General features: G+C 51.2%; 1 protein-coding gene across 1 annotated transcript in view; it reads right to left on the reverse strand.

The window, feature by feature from the left end:
- Positions 1-8821, reverse strand: part of TRABD2B (TraB domain containing 2B) — a 243874-nt gene extending 235053 nt beyond the window's left edge. The window contains exons 1-2 of the mRNA XM_032160781.2: positions 8124-8821; positions 5440-6003 (exon numbers count right to left, since the gene is read on the reverse strand). Of these exons, the coding sequence (XP_032016672.1) occupies positions 5440-6003; positions 8124-8225 (666 nt within the window). The 5' untranslated portion in view covers positions 8226-8821. The remainder of the gene's footprint in view (positions 1-5439; positions 6004-8123) is intronic.
- Between the last annotated feature and the right edge of the window lie 4305 nt (positions 8822-13126).

Here is a 13126-nt window from a genome sequence, read left to right on the forward strand (position 1 = left end):
GCTGGGTGGGTGTCCAGCAGCCTGTGCCGTGACAGGCTGGGGCTCTCCTGTCTGAAGCCTGGCAGCAGGATCACCCACTGGAACCAACAGGCTCTGGACAAATAGGTATCAGCAGCAACCGCCAAAGACAAGCCTGCCAGCCCCTCCCAACTACAGATAACTCAGGTTCAAAATTTCAGACTTGGTTGGCCTAAGCTCTCCAAAATATGGGAGACACACATCACAGAAGTCAGTCCTGGGCCAACACTGGAAATCACCTAGCCCAGCGCTCTCATGGGACAAAGGGGGCAACTTAGGCCTAGAGAGGAAAAGGGCTGGCCCAAAGTCACAGGTAAGGTACTAACAGGATCAGGATTAGAACCTGCTTTGAATATGACCTGCCTATGCTGTGGTCCAAATGTATGTGTCCCTCCAAAATTCGTATGTTGAAACCTAACCACCAAGGTGATGATCTGAAGAGGTGGAACTTCTGGGAGTAGATTAGTTCATGAGGTCTCTACACTCACGAATGGGATAAGGGCCCTTACAAAAGAGGCTAGAGGAAGCTTGTTCACCCTTTCCACCATGTAAATACACAGAAGGCATCACCTATGAGAAACAGGCCCTCACCAGACACAAAATCTGCTGGTACCTTGATCTTGAACTTCCCAGCCTCCAGAACTGTGAGCCATAATTTCTGTTGTTTATAAATTACCCACTGTAAGGTATTTTGCTGTAGCAGCCTACATGATAATTTTGACATTTTTTATCCTTATAGGACGGAAAGGAGCTTTCAAAGTTCAGAAGGGGGCTCCTCGCTGTGATTTATACTTTTCTTCATCGTTCATTCCTTCAATGGCACTGCATGGTGGAACGGAATCAGGTATGGTCACATCATGATTTCTGACCATTTGCTCCTTAATTCATTCATGCTCCCAATATTTACTGAGCACTTACTAATACCTGCTGGCCCCGCCAGCGTGTAGACATAGGAGCTCTGACTATAAACCAAGGAGATCTTTATTCAACTGTGCAGGCTTAGCCTATATTGGGGGTGGGGGTGTGTGTATGTCTTCATAGCAGTGGCTTAGAAAGTTGGGGACATATTCCCTGGGAGTAGCTCATGCCCAGAATGTCTTTGAGAACTCCTATTTTAGAATCACCTTGAGATCCAATTTATAAGTCAAGGAGAAAATCAGTTCCAGCACTTTTCAATTCTCTCTCTCTCTTTCTTTTTCGGCAAGAAATGATGATCTACCACCATTCCAACACACACACACACACACACACACACACACAATTCAGCAGAAATGTCATCTAATAAAAACCAGGTCATCTTTCAGACCCTGGGCAAGCAGGGGTTGTGGTAATGGACTCACGTGAGCTTGAACACTGAGTCCACTTGGCCTGTCTGTGTAATCACAGCCAAATGACTTCACCTTTTCAGATCTCAATTTATGGTCTTAAAAATAAATACGATAATAAACCTTGTTGCATCTCTGTGAGGGTTAGAGACAATGTAATTATGAGGTCTAATGCAGCACCCTGAATAGAGACAAAACTCAATAAATGGTATTGTGGTTTCTAAATCCTTAAGTGAGGGACTTGCAGAATTTTACAAACATTTTGCATACCTTTGGCAGGCACACTTCAGTGTTCAGGCGCTACACATATTAGACGGGTAATGCTCGCATGCTTGGTAAAGTACAGAATAGCAGAGTCCTTGTTTTCTCATTATACCTCAGAGAACCATGTAACTTTGAGGTCTCATCCAGTGTCTCTGACTCTGCCATGCAGGGAGTTGAAGGGAAGGACTCAGGTCCCCTAGAGGGAGAAGTAGTGGCAGCCGGTACCAGTCCCTGGAGGCAGCAGGCAGAGCTGATAGAAATCTGCAGGTCTCAAGTTTGTCATAAGATCTGGACTCAAGACTTAGGCATCCTCGGGCCCCCAAGGGCAGGGGCTCACCGCCTCCTAATACTCCAACTTTACTACGTTCAGCAAGGGATGAGGAGTGGATATGGCTGGTGGGAGAAGGGAGTGGCAACTTCCCATGCAGCCTTCCTCTTTCCCTGCCCTGGAGCCAGCCTAGACTGTTTGCCAAGCACAAAACCAACATCCAGGTAGTCGTTTTAACCCATCAACAACCTCCCACAGGTAGTGTCTTCTCATGTCCCCACAAAAACCAGCTCAACTTTGAAAGACTGGTAATTGCTGCCCCACTGGATGGGTGGGCATACCAAGTCTTGCCCAAGATTATATACAAGTCATTGGTTTTAGTGTTGAGGCTGGGACTGACACCTGGAAGCAAGTTTCCTATCTCCAGCCCACTGTGCTGAGCTGTCTACAATACATCAAGAAAACCTTCAGAGACCTGCCTCACTACCAGCCTCACAGCCGAAGGAAATAATATCTCTACAAGTATAAATTTTCCAAGAAAGAAAATGTTAAGCCCTCAAGTCCTAAAGAGGAAAGAGAGACAGAAGAAAGAACTAAGGAATGATTACAGAAGATATCAAATACCTAGACAGGAGGAAGTCTAGAGAAACAGTGTGGGGAAGCTGGGAGAACACATCCTTCATACAGAGTCAGGCTGACTGGCTCTGTTCCTTATTAGCCACGTGACCTTGGGCAAGTCGTTCAACATTTCTGGATGCCCACTTTAGAAAGCCATAGGGTTGTTATGAGAATTCAATGCAATGGAAAAGCGTGTGGAGCCTTCTGCAGGGTGCCTGGCACGTGGAATTGATTAGAATCATCCTATGGAATGTCAGGGCTGCAAGGAGCTTGAACGATGACCTCATCTCAGTGTCTCATTTCACAGACCAAAAAAACAGGGCCCAGAGAGAGGAAGTGACTTGCCCAAGGTCACATAGCGAAGTCATGGTGATGTTGGGTCTCCCACCCTCAGTTTATTTTGAAATCAAAGACCAAAACCTAACAATAGACCTGATCTTCCAAGCTGCGCAAAGGTGGAAGAAGCTTTTTCCGGGGTTCCAAGACTTAAGCTTTCTTTCTCCATTTAACAAGCAAAATCATGGTATTTCTGTCCAGAAAAAATTATAAAAATTTTAAAAACAACATTAATACTAAAATCCCAGATCTTAACAAAAAGACACTCTTTTAAGCCTTATTTTTCCCGCCTGCTTCTCTCACTGCCCCCCCAACCCAAATATTTTGCAATAACAGTAATGCTGCAAGGAAAGAAAAAATAAAAATCTGATGCACTTAACAGATATTTCAGTACACTAATGCATCACAGATGTTCATATCAAACTGTGCACGCGTGCATGCAATTTTACTGAGAAGGCTGTTGCATTTCTGATTTTGAATTTTTGGATCCCTAATGACCTCATCTGCCTAGGCTCCAGAATCCCACCCTTCCCATTTAGTCCAAGGCTGCCCAAGGGGATGGAGGAGAGATTTCATCGCCTCCCTACAAAATGATAACAGGACAAATTGGCATGATTGGACACTCTGGCAGGTGGTGAAGGGTATGGAGATTAGGCAACTAAGAGGAGTTCTGTTTTCTTTTGTTTGGGACTTGCTTTCTGCAGCTCTTTTGAGGAGCTGGACCCAAGAACAATTTTAAGAGTGGGCCCAGGCTGGTGATGGGGTGGGCACATTTTTGAAATAGAGATTGGAGTCTGTTTGATCTTCAAACATGAGCTTTGGAGACTGTCAGCAGGCTCCCTCCTAGCCGATGAATGGCTCTCAGTAACTTTTCCTAAAACATAACCTGACACACACTTGCCAGCAAATGTTTCACCCTACCAAAGCCATCATTTGGTTGAACAGCAGTGTTTCCCGACCCCAAAAAAGATAGTTCTGTTGTTTTAAGAGAGACGGATTAAAGACAGGGGCTGCTTAGCCAGAGTTTATGTATACTCCCTTCAGCCTTTGTCGGATTCCTCTGTGGCTGGTGCAAAGAGAGTGTTGAGAGTGGCGGTGGACACCTCACCTCCCCATCCCAAAAAAGATATCGAGGCCAGACCTAGGCCTCTGAACAGAGAGGCCTCCCACAAACCTGCCTCCGAAATGAGATGGGCGGTGAGCGCCAGGGGTCCCGACACAGATAATTTCAGCTCCCAAGGCTGGCAAGGGAAAAGTCACTTCAGAGGGAGAAAGCGGCTATGTTCAGAGGAATCAGCACTGGGCCAGAGAATACACAGGATTTTCCCCCGTGGAGAAGGAGTCAGGCGTAGTCAGAACCCTGCAGGGCGTGACTAACTGCCCCAATACTCCTGCCACTGGGGCCCTCTGAGTAAGGACTCCACAATTATGGGAGAGCCAGCAGGAGAACCGACAAACCCGCCTTTCATTTGGCCGGCAAATCAATCTGGCTTCTTACCTCCCCAGGGACAATATTGCATTTCCCTTGGAAAAACAAAGGCCAGAGATCTTGGAAAGGGGATCGGTTTCTGCCGCTGTTTCCCTGGTGAAGAGCTTGCAACATCTCTGGAGCAGCAAGTAGGTCTGATTCCAGTGGTAGTTTCTGGTCCAGCCAATTTATGAGGCTGTCTCCTTAATGGACAGCACGTCTCTGAGCCATGCCTCACTCGGGAAATTGACCCAAGCCCCATCTTGGGGCCTCCTTGAAGGAGTCCCCATCCTGGGATTGACAGCCCCGTTCTCAAGGCCAGATGTGAACTCATTGTTCCCAGGGTCTCAGAGTTGAGTTTGGGGCCAGTGAGTAGCAAGTGACCTCTGCCCATGGAGAAAGGGCTTTTAATGACATTTTGCTCTATCAGATCTCTGGCAGCCAGAGACTTTAAACCTCTTAAGCCCCTCCCTTCTCTCCTACTTCTGAGGTTCAGAAATCAGGACAGTCAACCTTTAAGCGAACACGCTTCTCTGAAATTATTAACCTTAAAACTCTCCTGGCTTACTTTCTCCTGGCCTTAGGGAGGCAGTCCGAGGGTCACCTAGAGCTTTGCACAGAACCAGGAAACTGACAGTGCTTAACCTCAAATGGCAAGCGGCACTCTGCTGTCTCCAGGTCCCAGCCAACTCCTTGTTGGCTCAGCCCCGGGAGCTATGCCTTCCTCTTGCTTTCTTGGGCACTGTCCACACACCAGCCTCAATACAGCCTCCAGGGCCTCAGGAAGGCCTGACACAAACCGGAAGCCCCCTCTTTTTGTTTTTGATCACTCTGATGCTTTGAGGGAAATTCTTTCTGCCCAGGCAAGCACAGCAGGTGAGGAGTGTACATCCCCAACATGTAATACTACTGAAATAGAAGCAAACACTCAGACTCCTACCCCAAATTCCAGTATACGCCACTCTCAACTGATACCACCAGAGCAGCCAGGTGCTGCCTCGCTGCCCAGCAGAACCTCTCCTTCCAGAAAAAGGACCTGACTCTGGCTGCCTTCCCCTCCCCCTCGGAGAAGAAAGACAATCAGAGAAGAGGACCCAGGCACCCAGGGCTGTCAGCTCCGGGCTGGGGCACTGCATGCCTACCTGGGAGAAGTTGAGCCCGTTGTTGAGGGGATGGCACTGCTCCTCCACCTGCTCCACAGCCCCTGTGGTCTTCTTCATCTTCTCAGCCTGCTGGGCCAGGTAGAGGTCGAGCACGGGCACGCCGCGGAAGCGCACGTCCCTCTCTGTGAGCGAGTTCACCATGAGCATCACCCAGACGGGCCTCTTGCGCTCCCAGTTGCCCGCGATGGCATTGAATAGGTAGTCAGCATAGAGCCCCTTGCCCCGCTGAGCGGGCGTCATCCAGGAGGGCATCATCAACTTCACGTAGTCCAGGTGGCGCTTCAAGCGCCAGTAAAGCTCGTGGGGCAGCACATCCTGCAGGTTTTCCCCGTGCGGCAGCAGCTGGCAGCTGGCCAGGGCCGAGATGGTGTAGGGGTCTGTCAGGTCCAGTTCAAAGTAGACATGGGCGCTAGCCTGGAAGGCTGCCTTGGAGTTGTCCGGGATGAAGTCCCAGACGCGGGTGTAGGGGACATGGATAGTGCCAAACAGGTAGGCCGGAGGATCACGCCGAATCGTCCACAGGAAGGAGTTCAAGTCCCTCTGCTGCAGGAGTAGAGGAGAGGCAAGGCAGTGAGGCCGAAGGCAACAGAGTAGAGTCAGGGTAGCCCAGAGGCACGTTGCAGAGGGAGGTGGGGATGGGAGGCAGAGACCATACACAGGCCGTGGTAAAGAGCCAGGGCTTTGGAGCCTGAAAGACCCACATTGAAAACCTAGCTTTGCCCTGTCTTAGATGTATGATCTTGAGTGAATCATTTCACTTCCCACAGGCTCAGTTTCCTCATCTGTAAAATGCGGGTGAAAGCAACTACCTCGGGTTGTTGGGAGGATTAAAAGATACAATGTATGTATATTAAGCCCTCAGAGCAGTGCCAGGCACAGAGGAAGTCAGCAATGAAGGGAAACTCTCATGATTAGCGTTCGCTGTGAGTGCCAAGGACTGCCACACCACCTGAGAATATTCATGCTTGGCCAAGTCAAACCATCACCAGTGGTGTTTTCATGTGGAGGGTGGGGAAAGGGGGACCAAGAGTCCTGCTCTGGCAAGAAGGGAGGAAGTCATATAACTTTTAAATCCAACCATTAGAAGATACAAGCCAAGAGCACTTTGAAAGCAGAACACCTATTAAAAATAGCACACCTATTTAAACAGCTACTTCACATTCATCACGGTGAATACACTTTTCTTTTTGGAGGGCAGGTCTGGGGTGTCAGCTACTTTGCTCCACCAGCTGAGACCACAGATGAGAAAGTGCTTTAAAATCTTGCAAGGCCAAGTCAAGTTTCAGAATCTGGTTTGGGAGGAAAGGATTCCATTACAATTAGTCCCAAGAAATGTACATATTCTGGGTACTTTCCAGGCTCCTCCCCTAAAAATGTATACCTGATCTCCAACCCCAGTTGTTGGTCATTTTCTATGACCTAAGCTCCGACTTAGGGGAGTGTGTGTGTGTGTGTGTGTGTGTGTGTGTGTGTGTGTAGGAGCTGAAGAGAGGCATGCAGACAGGGGTCCTTTCTACAGATCCAAGTCAGGGCTAGGCATAAAGGGCATGAGAAGAGGACTCTCATTTCTCTTAGGCAAAGCCATTTTCCATCCAGAAAAATCCCTGGAGTGCCTACTGACCACTTGCAAGCTTTAGACCAACTCATAACACTTTTCTGCCTGATTCTGGCACAAATGAAAAGTATGTGTTGCGATGGGTGGGTTGTAGGAGAACAGTACCTTACTTTACTAACAACCCCAAACTGTTAATCCCAGCGTGTTGGCGATAGACTGAGAGCCCAGCCAGCCAACGAGCTCCCTGTTTGTGCACAAGGCAGGCCGCTGGAGGTGCACCTTGCCCAAGGTCAGCGAATTCCGGGCTAACAGGCAGCATACCTACAGCAGCCAGACCCTACGGTCTCCTGGCCTCCAATTCAGGGTTACTGTCAATGCATTAATTTACACTTAGAGGGAAAGATACTGAAGGAAATAAAGAGGTTCTTTGTTTTGGACGGAAAATTAGGAGAACCAGTAATTACTCGACCCCAAAAAATATTAGGCCAGTATGTCCTGGCATTGCCTTTTCCTCTCCTCTGAAATCTTCCTTCTTTTCACGAAATATGGACGCTTGGGAGAGTAGGTGGTGGGAGCCTGGGCCGCAGAGATGGAGGTGAGAACCAGCAACAGGGAGAAAGTTTGTCTTAGGTCAGAGTGGGAGGGCAGGGAGAGAGAGGGAAGCCTGGGAGGGGGCAGTGTGTGTGAATGGGAGAGCAAAAGGGTTCGACGGAAGTCAAGAGAAGGGCAAAGAATGGTAGAAAAACACAGTCAGAAGCGGGCAGAGAGACCAGAAAGGTAAAGACAGAAAAAATATGAGAAAGGAGAGACAAAAAGGGGCACAGAGAGAGGAGGCGTCCAAGCAGGACCACAAGTCAAGAGGAGAGCACGAGAGCGGCAGCGTGTGGAGAAGGAACCGGAGAGGGAGCGCCCCTTCTCGCTCCTGGCTCGGAGCTGGAGCTGGAGCCGGGGCAGGCAGGAGCGAAGGAAGGGCGCCCCAGGCTGCGCCCGGCGGGTGGAGGTGGAGCGGGTGGGCTAAGGTGGGTGCGGAAGCAGGACCCAAACCTTCGTCCCACGGGACTGGAATACCCAGGCAGGCGGGAGAGTGGCCGGGCAGGCGCTCGCTCACCGATCCGGGCGGCCGGCACTGTCCTCCGTCCGGGGGCTGCGGGCGGGCGCGAGCGGTGGCGAGGAGGGCGGCGAGCAGCGGCCCCGCCAGGGCGGCGTGCATCCTGCCGGGGCCCGCGGGGCGCGGGGGACCCTCCTGGGCTGCGCCCCTCAGCGGGGCGGGGAGCCCCCAGTTGGGCACGGAGTTTCCTCTGGAGCACGGGGCTCCAGCCGCAGGATGCTGGGCGCCCTCTGGGGCGTGGCTGACTGTCCCTGTCGGACCTGGGGGTTTCTCTGGGGCGGGACTCCGTCTGTTGGAAGAGGGGGACCCTCTAGGGCTGGGCCCCTCCCCCGGGCGCTCAACCTCGTTGGCCGAGCCCCCGGGTTCTGAGGGCGTATTGGGGTCCGGGGGCGCGCGGGGTCCCGGAGCTGCGTCGGGGTCCAGGGGCGCGCGGGGTTCCTGGGGCAGAACCGAGAACCCGGGGTGCGCGAGGGTCCCGGGGTTATGCTGGGCACCCGGGGCGCGCAAGGGTCCCAGGGGTGCGCGGCGCTCCAGGAGGCGCGCAGTGGGACAAGTGCGGCGGCGGGCGCGGCAGGGGTGGGGGGCGGCTCTGGGGCGGCCGACTGCCCCCGAGCCCGGCTCAGAGGGGCGGCGGGCGGCCGCGCGGCCGTTGCCCGGGCTCCGCCATGCTGCTCCGCGGCCGGGAGGGAGGGAGAGAGGAGGGCGGGAGAGCGGCGCGGAGCCGGGCCGGGCGGGGGGCTGGGGCCGCTGGGGCGGGGGAGGGGAGGACCTGGCGAGGGGGCGGAGGGGGCGGGGGGGCGGGGGGCCGGGGCCGGGCCGGGCGGCAGGGAGTCGGGGCTAGCTCCGCGCCCGGGCGCGGCGAGGCGGGGTCTGATGGGCATGGCAGGCGCTCGCTCGCTCCCTCGTTCGCTCCCTCACACACGCGCGGAGGGAGACGAAGCCCGCAGCAGCCACTTCCCAACTTTCCAAACTTCCCAGCGCGACTTTTTCCTCCCCTCCCCTGCCCGCGCCTCCGCCTCTCCCCGCCATCCCTCCTCCCCTTCGCCAGGCGCGACCGGGCCGCAGCTTCCCGGTGCGGCCGCCAGAGGGCGCCCGGGCTAAGGACCGGCTCGGCCAACCTCCGCGGGCTCGGCGGCGGACGCGGACTGGGTGGCAGCGACAGATTTGGGGACCAGCCTCGCCCAACGCATCCGTCCCACAGATCCTGGCAGGAGCGAACAGCGAGAGGGGCAGGAGTTGGACTGGGGAGGTAGCAATCATACAAAATTCAGAAAGCTGCTGTGTGCAGCCTTATGTCACGCGTAGCTCTGGGATTCGCTTGGTAGGTGCTCTGCAAACATCAACTGAAAACGAAAAGAAAATTAAAGAAAGCCTTAAAATTCCTTGGAATCTTCCATTTAAGTAATCCCCTCTTATCTATGTCCTTGGACCCACGCAGGATCCCTGTGTCTGTCTCTGGAAGAGTGAGGATTGATATCCCAGTTTCTTAGACCACAAGACTTGAAAGACCCCTTAAACCAATCTACTCGTCCTCAAGAGGCAAATGAGACTTAGAGAAGGCCAGGGCACAAGATCTAAGCTTCTGAGCCATTTCCAGCAAATGAAGAAAGGGAGGCACAGGCACCCCTGCTTGGTTCTGTTAAAGGAGAGTTTGTCGTCTCTTCCTATCCTGACGACAAAGATTGACGGATGAATTAGGTCATACTGTCAGGAGTCCACAGCCTAGAGAAGGAGACAGACAGGGACAGATATGCAAAGAAGCCATTAAAATACAGATGATGAGGGCCAGGAGAGAGAGAAGCACAAGGAAATGGGAGCAGAGAGGAGGAGCTCCTAACACAGCCCCGAGGCCCAGGGAAGACGCCTGGGAGATGGTCTTGAAAAATAAGTCAGAGGTAGCTTAGAGAAGGAGGTGCACACGCCTTCCAAGGGAGGAAGAGCAGGTGCCAAGGCGCAGCAGTGTGAGAGCACACCTGCAGGGGACTGCAAGCAGTTACCCCTGGCTGCGGCAAAAAGCAAGTGGCAGGAGCTGAAGTTGTGTCTTCTGGCCAATCTGGGGAGTCTGTCCGTTCTAGGTATCAGGTGACAGGAAGTCACTGCAAGATTTGACGTTTAAGGTGGCTAGAGTAGATCTGTGCTCATCGGGGGCATGAATTGGAGGGGGCAAGTTGGAGGCAGGGAGACCAGTGAGCAGATAGTCAGTGAGGAGGGAGCCAGAGCCCATGCCTCAGTCTCCTGACCTCCAGCCCAGTGTTCTCCCCGCTTCTCCCTCTCATGCCTGCAGGTACCAGATTGAGCAGGTAGAAAATGACCACACTGGAAGGCTGAGTGAGAAAGACCAAGCAGGGCTGGAGCGTCAGAAAGGTTTTCCAGAGCACAGGATTTGGGTGGTTGGGAGGAACACGGGAAGGAAAGAAGGGGACACCAGAGACTGGCAGGTTTACCCTCATGTGCCACATGAAGTGGCCACTTTTGTAAGTTACAAGTGAATGCATGTTAGCAATTTCATATGGTTCAACTTACTGGGTGTCTGGAGCAATCTCAGCCTCTTAGCTACACACACACTTGGTGACAGACACCGAGCAGGCCACAGTGCCCAGACGGTATGTATGAGAGCACAGGACAGCGCCATGCTTCCCACACACAGAGCTCTGAGACCTGCAGCTCTGACAAGAGATGTCCTTTAAAGAGCCTCCACTTTCCAGAGCTCCAAAGCTCCCTACAAGGTCACCACTCTGCTGGTAGGATGAGGGGAAGTGAGAACTGAATTCCCCTGGAGGGAGGGTCATGGTTCTCATTGGAGAATTAGAAGACACAAGTCACATAGTGGGTAAGAAAGAGCCCGATCAATTTAAAATAATGATGTGTGTAAATATGTGTGTGGATTTTAAAAACCTTCCCCTGTTGTATTGTAAACAAAGTTTCCCTGGTATCTTTTTTCCTAAAATTATAAAAGTTTTGTTGGCTAATTTTCATGAGTGTCAGCTATGACTCCCTCCTCCATGGTACATGTGGTGACTGTGACCAGGGCAGGACAGTTAGCTTCTCTGTGCCTCTTTTTCCCCAACCAGTTTCCTGTCCCCCTCACTTTCTGTGAGTCAATGTGTGCAATAATGTCTTAAGATCTTTACCAGTATTGTTACTGATATTCTTAAAGAGATGCAAGAACAAATAGATTTTTCTATTCCTAGATATATACCCAAGAGAACTGAAGACATTCATCCACACAGAAACTTCTACGTAAAGCCTGATAGCAGCATTATTTATAATAGCCAAAAGGTGGAAACAACCCAAATGTTCATCAACTTATGAATAAATTAACAAAATGTGATATATAAAAATATCATATCATATGCCTTAAATATATACATTTAAAAAACATGTTATAGTCGTATGATGGAATAATATTTGGCCATAAAACAAAATGAAGTACTGATACATGCTATTTCCAGGATAGGATAAATCAATCTTGAAAACATTATACCAAATGAAGCCAGTTGCAAGAGGACATATATTATATTATTCCATTTATATGAAATGTTCAGAATTGACAAATATATAGCAAGGCAGAAAGTAGATTGGTGGTTGCCCAGGGCTAGGAAAAATGGGGGCAATGGTGGGGCCATAGCTGAAGAGTACTGGGTTTCCTTTTGGAGTAATGAAAATATTCTAGAATGGTGATGGTTGCACAACTCTGTGAATATATTTAAATGGGTGGATTATAGGGTATGTGAATTATATCTCCATAAAGCTGTTACCAAATAAATAAATAAGTTTGGGGCCTCAGGAGAGAGTGTTCCTCAAGACTCAAGAGCAAGGGTCTCAGTGTTTTCAAACCATTTTTTTCCTCCCACATTGTGTAGTGTGAGAAACCCTGGATGATGATAGTCCTAAGTCCTGGAGACTTATCCTACTTCTGCTAACATCTCACGAGGTAGCTTTGGGTAATTCACTTGTTCTCTCTGCACCTGAGTAAGAACTGAGGTTCCATGTCATCATTATGAAGAAGTTTGTGGAGCAGGTCACCTTTAGGAGCCTCTATACATAACACTGGAATTCTGAGCCCCTTGGCCACAGCCTGCTTAGAGCCTTTAGGCAGGATGGGGAAGAGCACAGGGCTCAGGAGAAAGTCAGGGGACTCATAGCTTGCCTCCTCTCCCCTGGGCACATCTGGCTCACTTTCCTTTTATTGCATTTTAATTAAGTTGTTCCATCAAATTGGTACCAGGAATTGAAGGCTGTAACAGCTAGGGCAGGAGCAGAAAGCCTTGTAGTGGAACTAAACCAACAAAGTCTGCCTCCTGAGCAGATCCAGGAGCCCAGTGCTGCCAAAGGGCATCTCTCAGGGAGGGAGATGAGGGGCTCCCCTGCTCCAGTCCACCGAAAGGAGGAGCTTTGCTCTGGGCCTGAGGGCTGCCCTCCTGCAAGGCCATTGCCCTGGCCATTGGCCACACTGGCATTTTCAAATGGGCCTGGCCTGGCCTGACTTCCAGCTCTGACTCCTATCCCAGTCCTACTCCTTCCTACCCACCCTCTCCCCCCACTCCCTCACCTGGGTTGGCAGTTAATCGTTGATGATGGAAGGACATGGGGTGTGGGAGGGAAGGACATGGGGCATAGGAGAGAAGGACAGCTGACTTTAGGACCAAGAGATTGGCAGTGCTTAAGACAGTCGAGTGCTGGAAGGAACCAGAAAAAGGGCCAGGCACAGTGGCTCACGCCTGTAATCCCAGCACTTTGAGGGGCCAAGGCAGGCGAAACATGAGGTCAGGAGTTTGAGACCAGCCTGGCCAATATGGTGAAAATCCGTCTCTACTAAAAATACAAAAAATTAGCTGCGCGTACTGGCAGGCACCTGCAATCCCAGCTACTTGGGAGGCTGAGCAGGAGAATCTCTTGAACCCAGGAGGCGTAGGTTGCAGTGAGCCAAGATCATGCCACTGTACTCCAGCCTGGGCGACAGAGAGAGACTCTGTCTCAAAAAAAAAAAAAAAAAAAAAAAA

The sequence above is a fragment of the Hylobates moloch genome, unplaced genomic scaffold (genome assembly GCF_009828535.3).
Source record: "Hylobates moloch isolate HMO894 unplaced genomic scaffold, HMol_V3 SCAFFOLD_8, whole genome shotgun sequence".
Taxonomy (NCBI): Eukaryota; Metazoa; Chordata; class Mammalia; order Primates; family Hylobatidae; genus Hylobates; species Hylobates moloch.